Genomic DNA, 20566 nt, shown 5'->3' with positions numbered 1-20566 from the left:
GCAGCCCGATAGTGTGGGGTACAGGTTGTTCATGACTTGATGAGCACGGAGGGTCTGTGTGTTGAGAATCATCTCCAGTGTCCTATGGAACCTGCTGAGGGAGGCTGGTGGTGTGGATCGACAAACGTGGAGCAGCCAGATCATAGAGGTCATGAGACAGAGGGCAGATCACAGCTGTGTATTGCGGTAAATAAGGATCAGGATAAACAAATAGGCCGAATAGATGTTTATTCAGGGAGAAATAACTTACAACCTAGACAGATGAACACCAGGAAATTCAACCCGATCCTCTCCTGTCCGAGTCACGCCAGAAAGAGAGTGCGCCTTCCTCGCCCCCTCCGACCTCCTTCCTCAGGTCACCTCCGCCCATCGCTCCACCCCCAATGGGCGTGGTCAGTGCTACAGAAGGACTATTTCACTACAGCTGTGGGATGTTGCGCCCTTGTGGATGGTTTTGTTTCCTTAAGAGTCTATGGTCAAGGTCCCACTTAGTGCAGGTGTCCTTGTGGTTTTCACTGACCTGTGGTATTGTCATGTGAACATGTGGGTGTCTTAGGATTGCTACTGCTGTAATGAAACACTGTTTTGACAAAAAGTGAGTTAGGGGGATAAAGGGTTTATTTGGCTTAAACTTCCATATTTCTGTTTATCATCAGAAGTCAAGACAGAATCTTAGGCTGGAGCTGCTGGAGAGGCCATGGAGGGGTGCTGCTTGTTACCTTGCTCCCAAATGGTTGCTCAGTCTGCTTTCTTACAGAACCCTCAATAGGCTGGGCCCTCCCCCATTAATCACTAAGTAAGAAAATGTCTTACAGGCTTGCCTTCAGCTGAATCTTATTATGGATGCTTCCTTAACTGCAGTTCCCTCCTCTCAGAAGACTTTAGCTTGTGGTCAAGTTGACATAAAACTATTCAGCACTGTGAGTGTGAAGTGGCCCTTGCAGGCTCTTTCTAATAGCTTGAATGTTTAGTTGGAGGTGGTGAAATGTGAGAACCTGTGAGCTGTTTGAAGTGTTATCCTTGGGCTCAAAATAGCATAGAAGAAAGCAGAGCTAGGGTTATGATCAGAGAAGTGTGTGGTGCATGGCTTCCTTACATGTAATCTATGTTAGAAATTCATATTTTAGCATGAAATCAGCAGTGCCTTTGGAATGATATAAACATTTAAGGTAAAAAGAAAAGGTGACTGGTACCTTCTTTTAGCAGTTGAGACCAAGCTTTGCCACAAAGAGATAAATTGCAATATAGATGGTTGAATGTTGGGGTAGCTGGCCAAGCTTTGGAATTGTCTCTGTGGAGCTGTGGGCGGAGGCGCCCATGGCCATTACCACTGGGGCCCAACAGTTCTGTCTCTGTTCCTGTGTTCTCATTGATGGTAAGGGAATCTGATGGCTTCAGCAGCCCTAGGTCCCAGTCTTTCAGATAGCTGACCCTGCCCTGCAGGCTCCCTGTAGGTCATGAGTAGGCTTCTGTTCACCAGACTTTTTGCTTATTGCCATGTGATCTCGGAGGTCACATGGTACAATAGGCACTTTCTTGATGGTGGGCCACTTGAGGCATTGAGATAGTGCCCTTTGCTACTGCTGTGAGGTCTAGCTTCTCCCTCTAAGTCTCCTGTATAAGCTGTAGTGTGTATGTCCTGGAGACATGTGGTCACTCTGCTCCCATGTAGGCCTCTGTCCCTGTGTGTTTTAGAAACCACATTTCCCTCACACTGGGCTCTGGCACATTTGTAGAGAGTGAGAGTTCCCTAAGTCTCTGGTGACTTTCTCAGCTGTTATGGCCTTGACTGGGTAAATGAGCTGTGTGTCTGTGTGTGTGTGTGTGCGTGTGCGTGTGTGCGTGTGCGGCTTTGGCACCTTTCCAAGTCTCTTCCTGGCCAGTAGCTCCAAGTCCTCTCTGGTGCTTGGTGAGGGTGCCCATGTATCCATGTTGCTTGTCAGGAACAGTATGAAATCCTGTTTCTATGCTTGAGAACTACATTGTTCTGCAGTGTCAGAGAAGTCATATAAGCCAAGGAAATATGCACTTGTATTTGGTTCTGATTTATAGAGGTTTAACTATATTCGGCTTTGGTTTGAAGGGTTTTTGGCTCACCTTGTGTATAAAGTGAGCCGAGTGTATAAGGCAGTGCCTGTGGTTTGGCTCTGTGCTGGGCAGTGTCCGCCAACAGTGACAGAGCAAGGCACCGGGCCAGCACTCCAGCCTCGCTGCCCTGAGGCTGGTTCATGCTCAAAGAAGTCCCACCAAATATCTCTCGTGTTTCCAATGTCCCAGGTATTGCATTCCTGCTGAGGAGGAGAACAAGCTGGAGGATGTGGTCCATACCCTGCTGCAGGCCAATGGTACCCCAGGGCTACAGATGCTGGAGAGCAATGTCATGGTAGGTCTTCTGTCCACCTACACAGCAGGGGCTGTGGGTCTATTAGTTGCCAGCCCCTGACAATGCTGGGTGGGGCAGGAAGTTCTCCAAAAGGGTGAGATCCCTGTAGCGCAGAACCCTCTCAGACTGCCATTTACTTGTGTTTTTAATTTCAAGACTAAAGGAGAATTGTAATCTGGTCATTAGCAGCTCCTCCATCAGGGTTCCGCTTAACCGAATTTGTACATAACTTGGTTGGTGTCCTTACGCCACGGGACAGAGGGTTTGTCTGACTGATCAAGGAAGGTCATGTAGCTCACTTGGCATTATCTCCCCAGATCTCCCCAGAGGTGCTGTGTAAAGAGGGGATCAAGGTCCACAGGACAGTGCAGCAGAGTGGGCAGTTCGTTGTCTGCTTCCCCGGGTCCTTTGTGTCCAAAGTATGCTGTGGCTACAGTGTCTCAGAGACAGTGCACTTTGCTACCACCCAGTGGACAAGTATGGGCTTTGAAACTGCCAAGGTAAGCAGTGCAGGCCACCCGACTCACTGTTGAGTATGAAGCATGTTGGAAACCCTTAGCCTCAGGGGCTTTCCCTGCAATGTTGGGGGTGCAGATCCTCAAGAGACGGCTGGAAGTTTTCTCTAGGAAAGAAAGTTAAGGTTTTTATCACGAAGGCTTTTGACTCCCATAACTGGCCATCCCACAGTTGTGGGGAGGCCAAACAGATATACACAGTGTAAACACTGGATCTGAATCCCTGGAACATGTCTGCTCATTCTGAGTTGTGGCATTGCCTCATGGCAGGCAATGAGGTGCTAGGACTTTCCTGGAATCTGATGTTCTCCACGTAAGCAGAGTGGCTGCACAGGAGATAGCAATAAATTAGGTCCATTTGCCACTTTGGAAATTCACAAGGCCTACCTGTCGCTATGAACCTCGACTCATTATGCATGAAAATAGACCCTTTGTAAAGGTAACTCCTCTTTCAGGAGATGAAGCGCCGCCATATAGCTAAGCCATTCTCCATGGAGAAGTTGCTCTACCAGATTGCACAAGCAGAAGCAAAAAAGGAAAATGGTCCCACACTCAGTACCATCTCAGCCCTTCTGGACGAGCTCAGGTACTGTAGACCCAGGTCCCAAGACTTCATGGGCGCAACAGCTGGTTGTAGGACAGGGCCAAATAAACAGGTGGCAGTTCCCAGAACTGCAGGCTCCCTGAGGCTTATAAGGTGTCAAGCCTTTTGTTCTGTGTTATTTCTCTTGTTGTCTTCCTGTTTATCGGGACTCAGAAGCTCTTGGTGAGCCAATATGAAGAGCGTGGTCTCAAGCTGTGATCCTCCTTGTGGTTAGTTAATTCTGGACTCCCCCTTTTATGATACTTTGCTCTAGCTGTTAATGCTGGGGTGGTACTGTGGAGAGGCAGTCTTGCCAGATCCAGACACACAGACCATAGAGCATGTAGGTAGCAGGATCATCTGACCGGTGTGTGGCTGGTTTGTCCCCATGTTGGCCCAGGTTATATCCCGCAAGTGTTGAAGGTGTTCCTCAGCTTCGCCAAGGTTAGATAGTCACTGAAGGACAGGTCACTTATTGTACATGGTCATCTGTGCTGAACTCTTAACCTCACTTTAACCCTTGTGAGGCTTCTACTTCCTGGGAGCTTCTGATACTTATGTAAGAGGTGTCCACAGCTGGAAAGGGTAGGTAAAAAGAAATCTATCCTTGGCTTGGAGCAAGAATGGCTTTGAGGCTTTAGGAAGGTTGCTGTACCTCTCACAAACCCCCATGGCCGGTCTGTGGTGTCTTGGAGGGCAAGTCTAGTCTAAAGGGGTCATGGCATGTTTTCTGGAAGGGGATCAGGTGTCCAGAGTGGGCATTGCAACCTTCTCATGGTGCCTGCCACTCGCCTGTACAGGGATACAGAGCTGCGGCAGCGCAGACAGCTGTTTGAGGCTGGCCTTCATTCTTCTGCCCGCTATGGCAGCCATGATGGCAACAGCACAGTGGCGGATGGAAAGAAAAAGCCTCGAAAGTGGCTGCAGCTGGAAACGTCAGAGAGGAGGTGCCAGATCTGCCAGCATCTGTGCTACCTGTCCATGGTGAGTCTTGGTGCATGTGTGTTAATGAGCAGGTTTTTTCCTGCTGGCCTGGGCCCACAGCCGCACCAGCCCCAAATAACACACAGACACTGTATTAGATATAATTCTGTTGACCTGTTACTAGTTTCTTACTGGCTAGCTGTGTCTTAAATATTAACCCATTCCTATTAATCTAAGTACTTCCACGTGGTTTTATCTTACCGGAGAGAGGGGGCTGGCGTTCTGCTCTCTCTGGTCTCTGGTCTCTCCATGCTGACCCCTCCTTACTCTCTCCTCCTTCTCTCCTATTCTGCCTATCTTGCTTTCCTATTGGCCAACAGTGCTTTATTCATTAACCAATAAGAGAAACATATTTACAGAATGACATCTCCCATCATATGTGAGCTCATGCAAACCTACCCTTGGCCCCAACACCAAGCCTTCTGGCCTCCTCTGAGCACGGTAGCAGAAGTATGAGTCAGCCGTTGGCCATGTTGTGTCTGTAGTCCTGAAATCAAGGACTGCTGGAGTCGCACCCCCAGCCCTCTGCTTTCTAGTCTACCTAGGGCTCTGCCCCACTGACAGCAACTACATTCAATTAAAACTCAGAGGTATTTCCTCTCTATGATTCCAAATTCTGATTTACATTGATGGGGGTTTATTAATGTTAGTGACCTGCATTATTTAAAAACAATAACCACCACAACAACAAACTGCTTGGTGACCAGCCCTTGGAGTCTTTGAAAGGACCAGCCTGTTCTTTTTCTCTTTTTGTTTGCATTGAGGTTTCCAAGAAAAAGCCTTTAAAGGCCTGATAAATAATTGCACCCGAGTGTTTGAACCATTGTTCCTATTTCTTGTAGGAACTGGTAGGTAACAGTATGCAGACCCTCTAGGGTACTGAAGATTAGGAGCCCCACCAACGTTTATTGGTCAGAAACTCCCCAAGTCTGGGGAGCTGAAGAGATGGCTCTGTAGCTGAAAACATTAGCTGGTCTTCCAGGGGCCCTGAGTTCAATTCCCAGCAACCACATGATGACTCACAACCATCTGTAATGAGATCTGGTTCCCTCTTCTGGCCTGCAGGAATACATGCAGACAGAACACTGTGTATAAAATTTCAAAACAAAACAAAACCTCTCCAAATCTGAACTCTAAGCCTTCCTAGCCAATACCGGCATATCTTGTTCCATCTTTATGACGAGGGCTCTTGAGAGTCTGTAGCAGACTGGAGGGGCTTGGAGGCCTTGTTGAAGACTCTGTTGTTTTTGGGGTTTTTTATTATCATCATCATCATCATCATCATCATCATCATCATCATCCCCCCCCTCCCCCCCGGTTTTTGTTTTTTGAGACAGGTTTTTCTGTAGCTTTGGAGCCTGTCCTGGAACTAGCTCTGTATACTAGATTGGCTTCGAACTCCGCCTGCCTCTGCCTCCCGAGTACTGGGATTAAAGGTGTGCATCACCAACACCCAGCTTATTGCAGGGTTTCTTAATAATCTACACTGTTGTGAGTCACTGACCCTTGCCTTGCGCAAATGTGTGGACAGGCCTTCTTGAACTCAGTTTGCAACCTTTCCCTACAGGTGGTACAGGAGAACGAGAATGTCGTGTTCTGTCTGGAGTGTGCACTGCGCCATGTGGAGAAACAGAAGTCTTGCCGTGGGCTGAAGCTGATGTACCGCTATGATGAGGTCAGTTCTGACTTGGGCAGGGCCCTGGGTGCCAGCCACACTGTCCTCCTTAGCCCAGATGACATTAGCTCAGGGTCTGGCCATGCTTGTAGGATGGAGGCTGAAGGCAGCTACTGTGACTTATGTAGATGCTGGCATTCATGTGTAAACTGGAGAGATGGTAGCTTGCATTGTGCTGTGTCTCTTGGCCTCCATCTGCCCTCAGTGCCCAGTAGAGTTCTCACCTTTTCACCTGTTGCTCTGTTCACACTGCCTCTGCCAGATTATCTGCCACATTTACCAAGTTTGCTTCTTGCACAGGAAGTGTCTGACCCAGAGATGGCCCTCCAGGGCTATTTGTCCTGGTACCTATATGCCTTGATACTACATTCTGGAAAGCAACTGTACCTTTATGTCTACTCAAGCTCTCCACAGAGTGCTCTGGTTCCTGAGCCTTTTAAACTTGTTAGAGAAAGCTGCTACCCAGGCCATTTCTGGCATAGCTCTGATTGCCTAGCGCCTGCACCCCCCCCCCCCCCCAACCTCAGATACCTATTCTTCCCCTGTGGTAGTTCTGCACACAGCAGGTTTGCCAGCTTTCTTGGCCAGCTAATTTCTACAGCTTTTCCCACATTGCCTTTCTGGCTAGATTATCCCAAGGGTGACACTGGCCTTCAGGGTGGCATTGCTCTCTTGAGCCTGCCACCCTTTCACTAACAAGCTGCCTAGCCAGGAGCTGCTAAATCATGTTTTGCTTCCCCTAACCCTGTGTAGCCAGTGGCTGTACTAGCCAGCAGGACTTAAATGTATCAAGTAATGTTTCCCGGCGTCTACACTGTTCCAGTCACTGAGGAAATGGAGTACTGTGCTTGGCCTGGGTTCTAGTCTTAGAGAGCAGTTGAAGTGGAAACCTCATGCGATACTGAATATGAATTTCAGCCTCCCCCAATCCTTATCTGTATAGCCAGGAGACATGAGACATGAGGACCAGCCTTAGGGACTTCTGTGGCTTTGGATTGTGTGCTGTGGTGGGGACATTTGAGCCCCAGGTGAATGAGTCCAATGTCTGCCTTGCAGGCTTTTATACTGTGAGCAATGTTTGTACCTCTCAAGTCAGGGCTCCTTGCCTGGTGTGGACACAGGCCACTGCTCACGGCTGCCCCCCACTTACCATTGGTTCCATGTCCTGAGTCCTGTGCAATGCTTAGGTTGGGGACACAGCTCCCTGGCAGTCTTGGACTGCAGCTCCCTGTGCTGCTCACCTGTTGACAGCTATGTCTGCGTGTGGTGCACACTACCTCCTCCTCATACACTCTGATCTCGGTCTTGGGTTCTACATCAGATTCTACACATCACATTCACTATTCACTTCACCTTCTCAACCTTCCTAAGTCAGTGGTTCTCTACCTTCCTAAGTGTTGCAACCCTTCAGGACAGTTCTAGTGTTGTGGTGACACCCCCCCCCCCCACTATTATTTTTGTTGGTATTTTATAACTGCAATTTTGCTACTATTAGAATTTAAGTGTCTGATATGCAGGATAACTACTATATGATGCCTGTGAAAGGGTTGTTTGACTCCCATTGGGGTCTCAGATCACAGGCTGAGAACAGCTGTTCTAAATGAACCCTGATCCTAACAACCTTCTCATTAATGGAGCACCATTGACCATTCCGTGTGGTTTTCTAATTCTATGATGTAGTATGTACACTTCACTGCTTTGCCCACCTCATTCTGTCTGAAGCTGTTGCTTCTGTAACCCTTCTAACCCCTCCTTGGGTCTGTGAACATCTTCAGCAGCCATCTCTAGGCTCTCAAGGGCTGCAGCACACACTCCTATCTTCTTGGCCTTTGGTTTGCAGTCCTCTGGAATGTGTCGATTCTGGTTTGTCTGGTGCTGTACATTTGGCAGTCTGGTGCCCTTCAGGCAGTGCCATCAGCACTGTATGTTCCCCAGCTGGCTGTGTAGTAGGATATCCATGTGGTCCCAGGTTCTGCCTTCTAGTTGTTCTAAGGCTGGCAATAGAATCTACTGTTCCTGTAGATTCTTGAAGCTCCTTGAAGCTCCAGCTCGTGGACAGTAAGTGCATTCAGATCCTTTACCTACTTGTCACAGGCTTGCTGAGGCTGGATCAAGCATAGGTCAGACTCACGTCTAAGTTGGAGGTGGGAAAACAGAAAGCAGATCTATTTATTCATGTTGTAGTCAGTGACTAACACTCTTCTGTGGTCCTTACTTTGTTACATGAGCAGTAAATATCACAATGACCTTAAAATGGAATTCCAATAATGAATAGGAATTACTGTCTGGCACCCTTCACATCGGGGCTTCATCCAAAACCCATAGCTAGGATAGTGTTGCTGCACTGAGCACATGATCAGGGCAGCTTGAAACCACTTTCCTAAAAGTTCTGCTTGGGGTGGGAAGCTACCTGGTCTTGTAGATTGACATTTTGCTGTCACCAAAATCCTGAAAGAAATCATCTGGCGGTCTGGTATCCAGTCCCGGGCTTTGATGGATACAGGGAACCTGCCTTTTCCTCTGCCATAAACTTGCTGTAGTGAAGGAAGTCAGTACCAGTCCTGAATTGAGTTCAGCTGGTTCGATTGGGAAATATAGTTTGTAGGATCAATGCATTTCAAGCCACCTGCAGCCCACAGATGAGCACTCCTGTCCAGGCCAATGACAAATGTTAGGGGTTCCAGGCCTGTCCCTCCCTTACCCCAGTGCACTGTGACGCTCCCAGGACTTTCTGACACTTGGCTGTCTATCTGTCAATGCCCAGCTGCCTGAGGACAGCTAGGCAGTTTTGCACTGTCTGTCTCCCAAGCTTGGTACAAGGAGGCAGGGCCCTGTGTTGTTACATCAGCAGACGTGCTAGGCTTTTGTGGCCTCCAATTCCTTCTAGGGCTTTTCAGAGACAGCTTCACTGTGAGAACCGCAGGAGGGTTTTATGCTTCCATTCCTCCCTTGTGGTGCCCGACATCTACCTGGTGTTTGGGCTTCCTGCCTATGTGTTCTCTTTTGAGATATTCCTCCAGTGAGTCCCAAGCTGGCCCCAAATGTGTTCTTTCTTCTTGTGTCTCTCTGGAGAGCTGTTGATTCTAAGTGTGGATTATCACACCCAGCTACAGATACATTTTGGTAGAGAGAGGAGTGGCTCTTGGGTAAAGAACAAGGACTTTGCTATGCCCTCTTTACTTTCTGGTGTAGAGGGAAGTAATCGTGAGGGGGGTGGACTGGCACAAAGATGAAGCATTGTTATTGGCTGTTTTCACATCTTCTGTCTCATCTTCCTCTTTGACATCCCCCTCATCCTGAGAACTTCCAATGTATACCATACTGCTGGGCAGTGTGGGGTATAGCAGAAGCTGGAATTTAGAACTCTGACTGGAAGTGTGTTGTGCTATTAGCCATCATTGTTCTGTGTATGTAATTGATTTCAGATCTGTCTGCTGGGTTATTATTAACTTTCTTTTGTATACTTTGTGTCTTTCACATCAGGCATCCCTATCACATTCATTTCCCTGGCCCTTCCTATCTGCCTTGTAATTCACACCCCACCACCCCCAGATAAAGTAAAATTTAAGAGGTGCCGGGGGTGGGGTAGAATAAAGAAAAAAAAAAAATCTCATCGTGGAAGCTGTATTTCAATAGTGAGTCATACAGTAACCCTATTTATACATCTTTACTTACAAGTGCTCACTGCAAAGAGTTATTGGTCTGACTCTTGCAGCTTTGGTCCAGCAGGTCATGGATGGGGTGGGCCAACTCATATGATAGATAGTTGCAGGTTTGGTCAGCCTGCAGCACTCTCTCATCCTCACCACCAGGGTGAGCTCTCCAGCATTGGCCTGGGTTAGTTCACCCTTTTCAGCACCTTCCCACTGCTCTTAATTTCTGGATTTTTCTTCTCACATTGAGCTTCTCTCCCCTACCCCCAAGTATTTGATGCAGGGTCAGTTATGTATATGGGGATGCATACACTAGAGGCCAAAGGCCATCAGATTCCCTGGAGCTGGAGTTAGTTACAAGGCATTTGTGAGCAGTGGCTGTTGGAGCCCAGCTACCCCTGTTAGAGAGGGAGGTGTACATACTCTCAGCCTGTCTGTGTAGCCCCAGGAAGCTTCCTTAGGTGTCATCCTGTCCTTACGCTAAGGTAATGGTTGTTGTCCAAGGCCCCTCTGCTGCACTAACTTTATGCTGTCTGCCTGGCAGGAGCAGATCATCAGTTTGGTCAACCAGATATGTGGCAAAGTGTCTGGCAAACACGGCGACATTGAGAACTGTCTCAACAAACCCACACCAAAAAGAGGCCCCCGTAAGAGAGCGACTGTGGACGTGCCGCCATCTCGGCTGCCATCCTCGTGAAGACGCCGATCCCATGGTCACTTATATATTTTTTGTAATTACTATATTCTAGTTTGGAGTACTTGCTGTAGGATACAAGCTGTCTTTGCACTAGCTCTAAAGAAGAATTTCTTCTGGTTTTAGCATTAAACTGTTGAAGTTTTTGTACGTAGATCTCTAGATATCGCAGTCAGGTTTGGAAGCTGCCGTACCCTGACTGTTTAACCCTTTGGGGGCTGTATTAATTTGTATTGCCCCCACGGCTGACAAAAGCCTTTTTTGTTTTTTGGTTTTTTTTTTTTTTTTTTTTTTTTTTTCTTGTTTTGGTAACTGTTGGGGAATAAAGGCTTTTTAACCCATTTTTGAAGAGGGTGAAGTTTGGAGAACAAATTTTAAAACCATCAGTCACATGAGCAGATTTTTCTAGATTGGGTAAAGGGATAGAAAACACACACACACACACACAAAAAAAAACTTGAAATGGCTTTACTTTGGCTGTCTTTTCTTCTGTCTTGTGCAAGGAGAGTTTGTAACTTTTGGAACCGGAGCGCCTCATGTGTTTAGCTGGGCGGTTATGGCAGCTGAAGGCAAATAAGAGTTTTGAGTGACTAGGTTTTCATACCAGCGCATCACTATGCATCCGTTCGAGGAAGAGAGGACGAAGACAAAGATTGCCTGCCTTGGAGGTCACTGAGGGAGACCTGTGCCTGATTTCATTAGGAAATCCATTCTGTTATTTTTTGGTGCTGTTGGCTACTTTATCAAAAAAGGAAAAAAAAAAACCCACAAAAAAAAAAAAAAAATATGAAAACCCTTCAGATAGCATCCTTGAGGAAAAGGAAAGCAGTAGTTGACTGTAAGTGCTTCCCTGTCATCCAGTGCAATTTCCTGACATTCCACCTCCATCTGCTTGTTTTCACACATCAGCATTAATCTTTGTTTAAAACACTTAGAGCCACTAAGTCTGCAGTTCTTTTTGAATGTGAAAATACATCTGTGCTCATCTTGTCTATTTTTTCTCTTCATGTTTTAACAAAAAAGAAAAAGAAAAAAAAAAAAAAAGAATCCCATCCCCCTTTGTACATAATCCTGTAAATTGTTTTAAATACTTGAGCCTTTTCTTGGTGGGGGGAGGGGAGGGTGAGAAGATGAAGAAAAGCCTTACATTTCAGTTTCTTCATCGGCTGGATTGGATGCTTACAGGGTTTTTCTTGTAACATTTATAAGTGCTGCTTACATCACTCAACAACAACAAAACATGGTAAAGGAGTAGCTGTTGCCCTTCTCCGGTTGTGTGTACAGTATGTGTGGAATAAAAAAAAAGGGAAACTGTTTTCACAAGCTGTTCTTTGTTTCATAATTGGATCAGTCCGTAGCTGCCCATATTGCACTGAGCTTGCCAGTGGTGGCTGCCAGGAGTGTCCTAGGATCCACTTTGGTGGTTGTTGTTGCAGAAGACGGAACTGTTTGGATTATTTAACGATTACATAACAGTCGAGTGTTTTCCCATGTGGTTGTCCAGTTTTTATGGCCTTGCTGTGTACTTTTCCCTCTTTTTGACAGTAAACTTTCGCCTATGGCTTACAGTTTGACATTTAATTTATTAGCGCTGCTCTGCACCCCCTCCCTCAAGAGGGAGGACTTCGTGTGGTTTATTGCCAGTTTTTTGTTTACTTTTCAGGTTTGTACTACAAGGTTTAATAATAAAATCAATTTTTTTGGACATTTTTGTCTGTCTTGTGGAAAGGGGTGGGCTGTCTTCTCTGTGGCAATTCCATACTCGTGCTCAGCCATGCTGTTGTGGCTCTGGTGGGGACAGGGGCTCTGCCCTGTATTCCTTTCCCTGTGGGGGAGCAAGCCAGGCTGTTTTTACTCAAGTTTATTGCTGCAGAGACCCAGGTGTTCTAGTATTGATAACAGGTTTTGGCCTGAATATATAGTTCAGCTGTTGGGTACAAAATTAAGTTTTTCAGACCCCAATTTGACCACTATTGGTTACATGTTAACAGTTTTTCCCCGTTACACCAGGGCATGGAACCCACATAGCCTGGCCTAGGTCCTATCCCCTCCAAGCCCCTTCTCAGTGGCCCTCCACACCTTTGTTCCTTTAGGAATGCTTGATCATATCAGCGGTAAGCACCTGTCAAGGCAGAAGCGTTCCTGTACAACCCCATATACCACAGCTTAATATTTAGTCCACAGCTTTATTGTGAGCTCTTCTCTAATGGTTCTCACACACAAAACCCTCTAAGAACCTGGCTTTGCAGGAGGTTCTGCACACAGCTGACAAGTCATTTAAACATCCTGGCTTGAGTCACTGTCATCACTGACACCTGGGGTGGGCTTTCTGTCAGTGTGTAATGTGACCAAGGCAGTGTCCACCTGTACATCCTCCTCATCAGACTGGATGAGGGGGGCATCCACTGCGTCCAGATCAGTGCAGGCAGAGGGTGAGGCAGGTGGCTGGAGTGCTGATTCTGAGGGATTTGGAATCTGGAGAGTCATTTCATTCTGACAGGGGTTGGATTCAAGCTCTGTTGAAGAAAGCAAAAGAGGCCTCTGATTGAGTGAGGTATTGCAGTTGGGAATTGCTATTGAGGACAACTGTCTGAGGCCACAACACTACAGCTGTAGGAGCCACAGGTGAATGAGCTGGCCGACTGTTCTGTGGTTTAACACCCGTGACACAGGAAAAGAACTCTGCAAAGCCGCATAAGGTCCTGTTAAGCATGGTGCTTAAAAGGGTAAAGGCATCTGCTACAAGCCATGTACAGCCTAGATGATCATATAGCTCTTTCAATTCCATATATACACTGGTGCTAAGATGGACTCAGAATGGCTGAGCCTTCAGTAACTCTCCCATTTTACAAGGACATAAGAGGAATAAAGATGTTACAGATAACCAGTCACTGTGACTAAATCATTCCGATCTCAGAAGGCTTAGATAGAGGAGGTGAAGTCAGAGGAATCTGGGCCCTCAGTACTGTGGGCCCACGCCTGAGGCTGAGGGTTGCCCTTCTCTCCTGTATGTGAAAGAAACAAACCCTGGCTAGTGAAATGCCATTCAGGATTAAGGGTGCAAGCCCAGTCCTGGAAGGTCTTGGTGGGCAACTGCTGAATGAACATGAAATCAGGGTGTCCTAAGTAGATTTCCACACACCATAACTACATGAAAGGAAAACTGTGAGCCACACAGGAGAGGTAGCATATTCCCAATCCCGTCCTATCTCTGCAACAGAGACCCCACTCGCTGGAGGCAGTGGAACTGGGTGCCTCCAAGTTAGCAGTTAACAGCCTTCATGTGGAAAAATTGGGTCATCAAAGACATTGAGTTCAAGAGGTTTGACATTGGTTTGGTTGTGACTTACCTGAACCAGGGGACAGCCCTGTAGTGTTGTCCTCTCCACTGGAGTTCAAGAAGACATCTAGAGCCTCCTGGTCAGAGATGTCCACCAGGTCCATGTGCTCCAGCATGTCCACATTCACCTCCATGGATGACATGCTGCCCATGGGCTCTGCAGGTAAAGGAATCACAACGTTCCCTTTTCATGGTAAGTGGTAATTTTCATTTTTATTTGGCTAATTACACTATTTTCTCTCAAGTCCTGCAATTACCAAATGACATTAAATCTGTCCTAAGTCATCTTTCATTATATTTGGCCCTAATAACCCCTTACTTGCAGGTATACTTGGAAAAGAGTGCTCCTGCAATACACAGGGTTGTTAGGAACTGTCTCAATGGGCCAGTAGGAACTCAGGAAATTCCCTTCCACAACCAAAATTGCAATTGGCATTTTCATGGTTGTCCAATGAATAGCAGCTCGCCAGCAGTTGGCCAGGGCCACCAACCCTGAGTGCCCAAAGCAGATGATTTTCAGGGTTGATGGTAGATCACCTTCCACCACCAGTCAAGAAGGGAATCCTAGAAATGAGGTGACCTTGGGCTTCACAGACAAGGAGGCCCCTAAGAAGTGAGGGGCCTCAGAAACAAAAACTGTTAACAGGTACCTATAGTAAGTCAGTGTCAAGAGGCTTCTAAGATGGACCAGATAACTAAAAGTTCACAAATTGAAGAGAGTGAGGTAAGCAGGAAATAACTAGACAATGAAGTGGATAAAGTCAGGACAGTAACAAAGCCTCAAGACTTGAAGGCTTGGGCATAAGTAGCCACTGCCACTATGAAGACAGAAAAGGCCTCCAGTTCCAGATAGAATTGATGGGAAGGTAGGAGTTAGGTTAGCATCCACGTTCACTCTAGCGTGTAAAGTGGATACTGCCGACAATGTCACCCTGAGCCAGTCAAGACAGGTTCAAGTCCATGCAGGTTCTCAAGACAGGTTCAAGTAAGTCCATGGAGCCGGAACCTATCAGATGTCACCAAAGAGCGAATGTCACAGCTACAGGGGTAAAAAGTGGCCTTCCTTTAGGCATTGGTGCCCCAGTGGGACTCTTGAGAGTGAGTGAGCACTGTAGTTTCAGCAGTCTCCTCTGGCTTCCAGCCAGGGCTGTGACTTAAGCCTAGAAAGGGTGTGTTCGACTTTCAGGGTAGGCCAAGGTCATTGGTAATCATCACAGAGGGGAATGAAGTAAACCCAGCTTCAAGGTTCACACTTTCAATCACGGCACAGAGGAGGAAGGCTGAGACATGAACATGGGTTCGATGCCAGCTAGAGCTATATATCCCACCTAAATCAAGACCTCTCTCCCCAAGTATATGATTCTCCTGGCTCAGCCTCCCAAACACTAGAGCTGTATGTGTTCAGAAGTTATTCACAGCTATATTATTCATTATGCTTTTAAAAGTAGAAACTGGCAGGGCAACAACAAAAACCTCACCCTTCCTCTTGGGGGATGTTAATGCACCTCTTTAACGACCAGCATAAGCTGTTCCAACTGAAGTAGAGACTGTCAACAAAGGGTACGTAGAAAAACTTATACTTAATTTAGATCAAATAAACATTAATGACAAAATATTTAGAGTGTTAAATATCAAAAGTTGTCAAATTCAGCTAAAATGGCACCCCAATTGGAATTTCTTGCTTTGGATGCCTTACTACAGAGAAAAAAAATCAAGTCTTTATCTCAGAAAGAAAAGATGCCCTTAATCCCAGTACTCAGAAAACAGGCAGATCTCTTAACTTGGCTGTCAGCCCAGTTACAGTGAGTTCCAAGCTACCTGGGGCTATATGGTGAGGCCTTGTCTCAGAAGAAAAGATGCCTGAAGAAAGTCCAATTCTGCCAAGGCTCCTGAGTGCTGGAAGTACAGGCATGTGCTGCCATGCTTGGCTACAAATGAGTGACCTGTGCAGAAGCAAAGACTATGAGCAGTGTGGCATCTAATATGTTTGAAAACTAAAGATGTTTTGGCACGGTTTTCACGGAAACCATAAACACAGTGTCTAGGGTATGCTCATCCTCTCAGGAAAAACAATGAGAGTAATGTGCTCCAATGCCCAATTCCAAAATGAGGTGAGTTATGAATCTTACAAACCCTGCAATTCCAAGGGTTCACACTAAGTTTACTGAAGAACTTGAAGCAAGAACAAACATGGTAATGGGGGTGTGGTAGGGTCTACTTTTCACCTGGGTGGGTTTTCCTCTGTGACACTAGACTGGAAGCCTAATGCTCTCCTGTGTGCTGTAAGTGTTAAGCGTGCCCTCAGCCAGGGCCATGAGATCCTGTGGAACACTTTTTAGCCCATTTTAAAATAGAATCTTGCCAGCAATTTGTAACCAGGCATCACCAAGTGTCCCCTGTAGTGAAACTACTACTTAATGAAATGTAACTCTAACAAAATCACAATGGAATGTCCTAATATGTAGTTATTAAAACAAATAGAAGGTTGCCAAAGCCTGGAGACATATTGTGCATCAGAGAACTGTGAAAGTCAATATCTAGACTCAATGAAAGAAGAGAAGGTTAGAGTAAAATAATATTGCCAAGGCTAATAGTTATACTCCACAGCAGGATGGAACTGAAGAGACCACTAATGTCATCAAACATTGAGAGGTCAAGCTGGTGCCCAGCTAGAATATTCAACCCTACTGACTAGCATTCATGGTGCTAGAATGTACTTTGCACATGTGGCAGTTTGAATGAGAATAGCCCCCATGGGCTTATATATTTGAATATTTGTTCCCTAGCTGGGGAAATTGGCAAGGATTAGGAACTATGGCCTTGTTGGAGGTGTTGTGTTGCTGGAGTAGACACTGAGGTTTCAGAAATCTCACCACTTCCTCTGTGTGTGTGTGTGTTGTCTGCTTCATGCTTGTGCATCAAGATGCTCCCATGCTCTCTGTCATGACAGTCACAGAATCTTAAGCCTCTGAAACCGTAAACCCCAAATAAACTTCGGTAAGTTGTTTTGGTCATAGTATCTTATCACAGAAATAGAGAAGCATCTGACAGCAAGCTACAGGAAGAGGAAAAATACTCATCAGCATCACCCAACTATATCCCAGTGACCTGTGCAGTAGTGGCACAGGTGTTAGTGAAGTCAACAACCCACTTTCTGATTGGATTTAAGGTCCATTTCATACCTTGACATTGCTAACGTGGGCCCAAACCTGAGACTAGCTAGATAGGTAGATCATGGGCCTAAGGGGACAACTATTAGTTTAATTATGCTAAAGAAACAGCAATAAAACTCCCAATGACATATTGCTATACCCAGAGATCAGTACATCACTCAACCCTCATCAGAAAAGCTGCTTCTTGAGGTAGATGGGTGTTAACAAAATAGAGTGAAGAGCTTAGGAGCATTCGGTTCTAAAAGAGATATGGTCATCAAATTCCCCCTGAATGTGGAAGAAGAGCCCGGCAGATTGTTAAGAGAAATAGTGCCTTCCTTCTCATAGATGGACTAATGCACTCATGTGAACCCATGAATTGTGACAGTATGAAGTATCTGCACGGGGTCACACTAGACAATCACAGAGAAGTGGAAGTGCGCATGAAATCCATATCCAACCAACAAGCTATTTGATATCTGTTGCAAAAGGGGAATTGTTTTTCTGAAGTTTTGCTGAATACATGAACCACATTCCAGAACATGTCTCTTGCCCAGGAGTCATTGACCAATACAAAATGGACTCGCGTGCGTGAGTGCGTGCATGTGTAAGTGTGCATATGTAGTTCTTGTTTTTGATTTTTTTCTCATCTTGGGTTTTGTTTGTGGGGTGCGAGACATGAAGCTGGGTTAATCCCAGCACTCAGGAGGCAGAGGCAGTAGGCTCTCTGTGAGTTACAAGACAGCCCCGGCTATACACAGAGAAACCATGTCCGAAACAAACAAACAAACAAATAAATAATAAAATCTTGGCCTCTCTTCCTTGCGGTCAGGATATAACTCTTAGCTACTGCTTCAGCGCCGACTTGTGTGCAGCCAGGCTCCCCATCACGACGGGACTGAAGCAAGCCCCAGTTAAATGCTTTCTTTTATAAGAGTTGCCACAGTTATAGTTTCCCTTCACAACAATAGGACAGGGACTAAGAAGTTGATACCAGGGAGCGGTATACTGCTGTGACAGGCCTGACCATGCTCCTTGTTAGTGGAATGTGGAACAGTGAAAAGAGCAAACGGCAAAAAATAAAAGTAAAAAATGCACATTTTGAAGAGAAAGAGAGCACCAGGAAAGGGAATGTTGGAATTTAGTCCAATGGCCAAGGAGATAAAAGTTTAAGGAAAAGCCAGGTGCTAACTGGAGTAAGGGAGTGGGCCTCAAAGGTAAGACTCCAGCAAGCTAAGATCCCAATTAGTAAAAAGGAATTTAGCAAGGCAGAAGGACTTGGTAGCTTCAGCTATGTGGTTCTGGCTGTAGAATCAATAAGGAGAAAGTAAAGGAGTCTTCTTCCATGCTAAAGAAAAGCCACTAAGGCCAGGCTCCTGCAAGGAATCTGACATAAATGCTCAGTGAGACCATTGCAATGAAGCTGTCTCAGTGAAGCCTGTACGGCCTTGGAGAGCCCAGTGTTGGAGGTGGCGGTCATGGGTTACCTGCCAAGGAGAGCTGCTACTAGGATGTGGGACTGCCCTGAGAGAAAAGTGTGCTGCAGAGCTCCGAAGAGCCCGTTGCCATCAGACATGGGGATGCAGAATTAGGAGTTTACTTCTATTATTTTCTGATTGTACTCCCTTCTGGATTGGTAATGTATATTCTGTGACACCATCATGTTGAAAGCATGTAATCTACATTTTGGTTTTACAGGGGGTTGAGGTTTAGAGATTGCCACAAGTCTCAGAAGAGACTCTGAACTTTCACAAGCATCGAGACTGAAAGACACGGGGACCTGTGAAGCTGACTATATGAAATTGGCATTATGATACACCATTATGATATGATCACATGCCTATGTGGCCAGGGAGTGGAATGTCGTGGCAGAGAAGTGGGTGGATCTGGGAGGGGAAAGAGTATGCTCAAGATATACTGTAATAAGACATTCTTAATAAACGAGCAATTGAAGAAATTAAAGACAAATATGTCACTTCATATTGACTGAGGGCGCAGCTTTATGGAGTGTTGACAAAGATCATAATCAGAAAACACACAGCTGGGTAGCTTGTCAGCTAGTATATACAGCTATTTGGACAAGTAATTGATAAACTCTAGTAAACCTAAAGGAAGCATGTCACATGAAGTAATTATTACCCCAAAAGAAGCAGTCTTCAAAGTGAGGTCCCTCAGCTGTAACTTTGGGCTATAGTGTCCCTGGGAATTTGCTCATAATGTAAGCCTGTGGTTTCACTCTACACCTTCAGTCAGAAACCCAGGACCCAGCTCTTTAGTCTTTAAAAAAGAAAAAAGAAAAATGTACTCAGAGACATGTGCGGATGTCTGTGAAGGCTAATCTTAATGGCCAGTTAAACAGAATTTATGAACACACCTCTGTCCTTGCCAGAGAAGTTTAACTGAGTTAGGGTTCTATTTCTATGAAGAGACACCATGACCATGGAACTCTTACAAAGAAAAACATGACAACAATCGACTAACCCAGTTGAATGAGGGAGCAGCACTATTAGGAGGTTTGACCTTGTTGGAAGAAGTATGACACTGTGGGGGCGGGCTTTGAAGTCTCATCTACTCAAGCCACGCCCAGTGTGGCACACGATCTCCTGCTGTTGCCTACAGATCAAGATCTAGGACTCTCAGCTCCTTCTCCAGCACCATGTCTGTCTGCATGCCACCATGTCCCACTGTGGTGATAATGGACTGAGCCTCTAAGCCACCTGCAATGAAATGTTTTCCTTTGTAAGAGTTACTGAAGTCATGGTGTCTCTTCACAACAATAGAAACTCTAAGACAGAAGTTGGTACCAGGGGCTGGGGTATTACTATGACAGGCCTCACTATGGTTTTGGGATTCGGACTATGAGTTCAAAAAGCAGTGGAATGCTTAAATTGTTATTAGTGGGTCATCCTAGGAGCATGGAAGACAGTATTGCTGAGGATGAGCTGAACTGCGGGGACTGTCCACGAGGTTTCTGAGGGATTTAGGATGTGGCCTAGAGACTGCTTTTGTGATATTTTGGCAAAGAATGTGGCTGCCTTTTGCCCTTCACAGCAATAAAACCCTAATTAAGACAGGCATGTTGGGAAGGATGATGGCAAGCAGGCAGGCATGGCCCTGAAGAGGTAGCTGAGAGCTCTCCACCTAGATCTGCAGGCAGCAGAAAGTGAAGCACCATACTGGCCATGCTTGCGCTTCTGAGACCTCAAAGCCTGCCTCCTGATGACACGCCTCCTCCATCGCGGCCACATCTACAGCGAATAGTGCCATTCGCCATAGTCTCATGGAGGCCATTTTTATTCAGACCACTGCAGTGGGCAGTCCCATCTTGTACACGGGGGGTCTTAAAGTGAATGAGAGGCAGAGAAAGGGAAATGAGAAACCCCAGCATCCTGAGAGTCTACACATAAGCAAGCCCTGGCCTGCTCCTACTAATACACCCCTCCCCCATCACTAAGCTCCTGCTGCCACACCTCTTCTGTTCCAGGATGTTCTTGAATTACACACTGACGTTCATCCTTCCTATGCATTTCCGTCACCGTGAAGAGAAAAATAACTAACGGAATCTCCATGCTAGAACTGTTTTTAAT

General features: G+C 46.1%; 2 protein-coding genes across 5 annotated transcripts in view; one reads left to right on the top strand and one right to left on the bottom strand.

The window, feature by feature from the left end:
- Jarid2 (jumonji and AT-rich interaction domain containing 2) overlaps positions 1-12192 on the top strand; it is a 179668-nt gene extending 167476 nt beyond the window's left edge. For all 4 annotated transcript variants that reach the window (XM_051194355.1, XM_051194354.1, XM_051194353.1 and 1 more), the window contains 6 exons: positions 2278-2383; positions 2701-2883; positions 3354-3484; positions 4282-4465; positions 6033-6140; positions 10338-12192. In XM_051194355.1, the coding sequence (XP_051050312.1) occupies positions 2278-2383; positions 2701-2883; positions 3354-3484; positions 4282-4465; positions 6033-6140; positions 10338-10490 (865 nt within the window). In that variant the 3' untranslated portion in view covers positions 10491-12192. The remainder of the gene's footprint in view (positions 1-2277; positions 2384-2700; positions 2884-3353; positions 3485-4281; positions 4466-6032; positions 6141-10337) is intronic.
- Positions 12193-12653: 461 nt separating this feature from the next.
- Positions 12654-20566, bottom strand: part of Dtnbp1 (dystrobrevin binding protein 1) — a 103855-nt gene continuing 95942 nt past the window's right edge. Inside the window, exons 9-10 of the mRNA XM_051194357.1 lie at positions 13838-13984; positions 12654-13003 (exon numbers count right to left, since the gene is read on the bottom strand). Coding sequence (XP_051050314.1) covers positions 12765-13003; positions 13838-13984 — 386 coding nt within the window. The 3' untranslated portion in view covers positions 12654-12764. The remainder of the gene's footprint in view (positions 13004-13837; positions 13985-20566) is intronic.

Source organism: Phodopus roborovskii, unplaced genomic scaffold, assembly GCF_943737965.1.
Source record: "Phodopus roborovskii unplaced genomic scaffold, PHOROB, whole genome shotgun sequence".
In the NCBI taxonomy this organism is placed as follows: Eukaryota; Metazoa; Chordata; class Mammalia; order Rodentia; family Cricetidae; genus Phodopus; species Phodopus roborovskii.
Note: the sequence above shows the minus strand (reverse complement) of the source record. Positions and strands in the feature narration are given on the sequence as shown.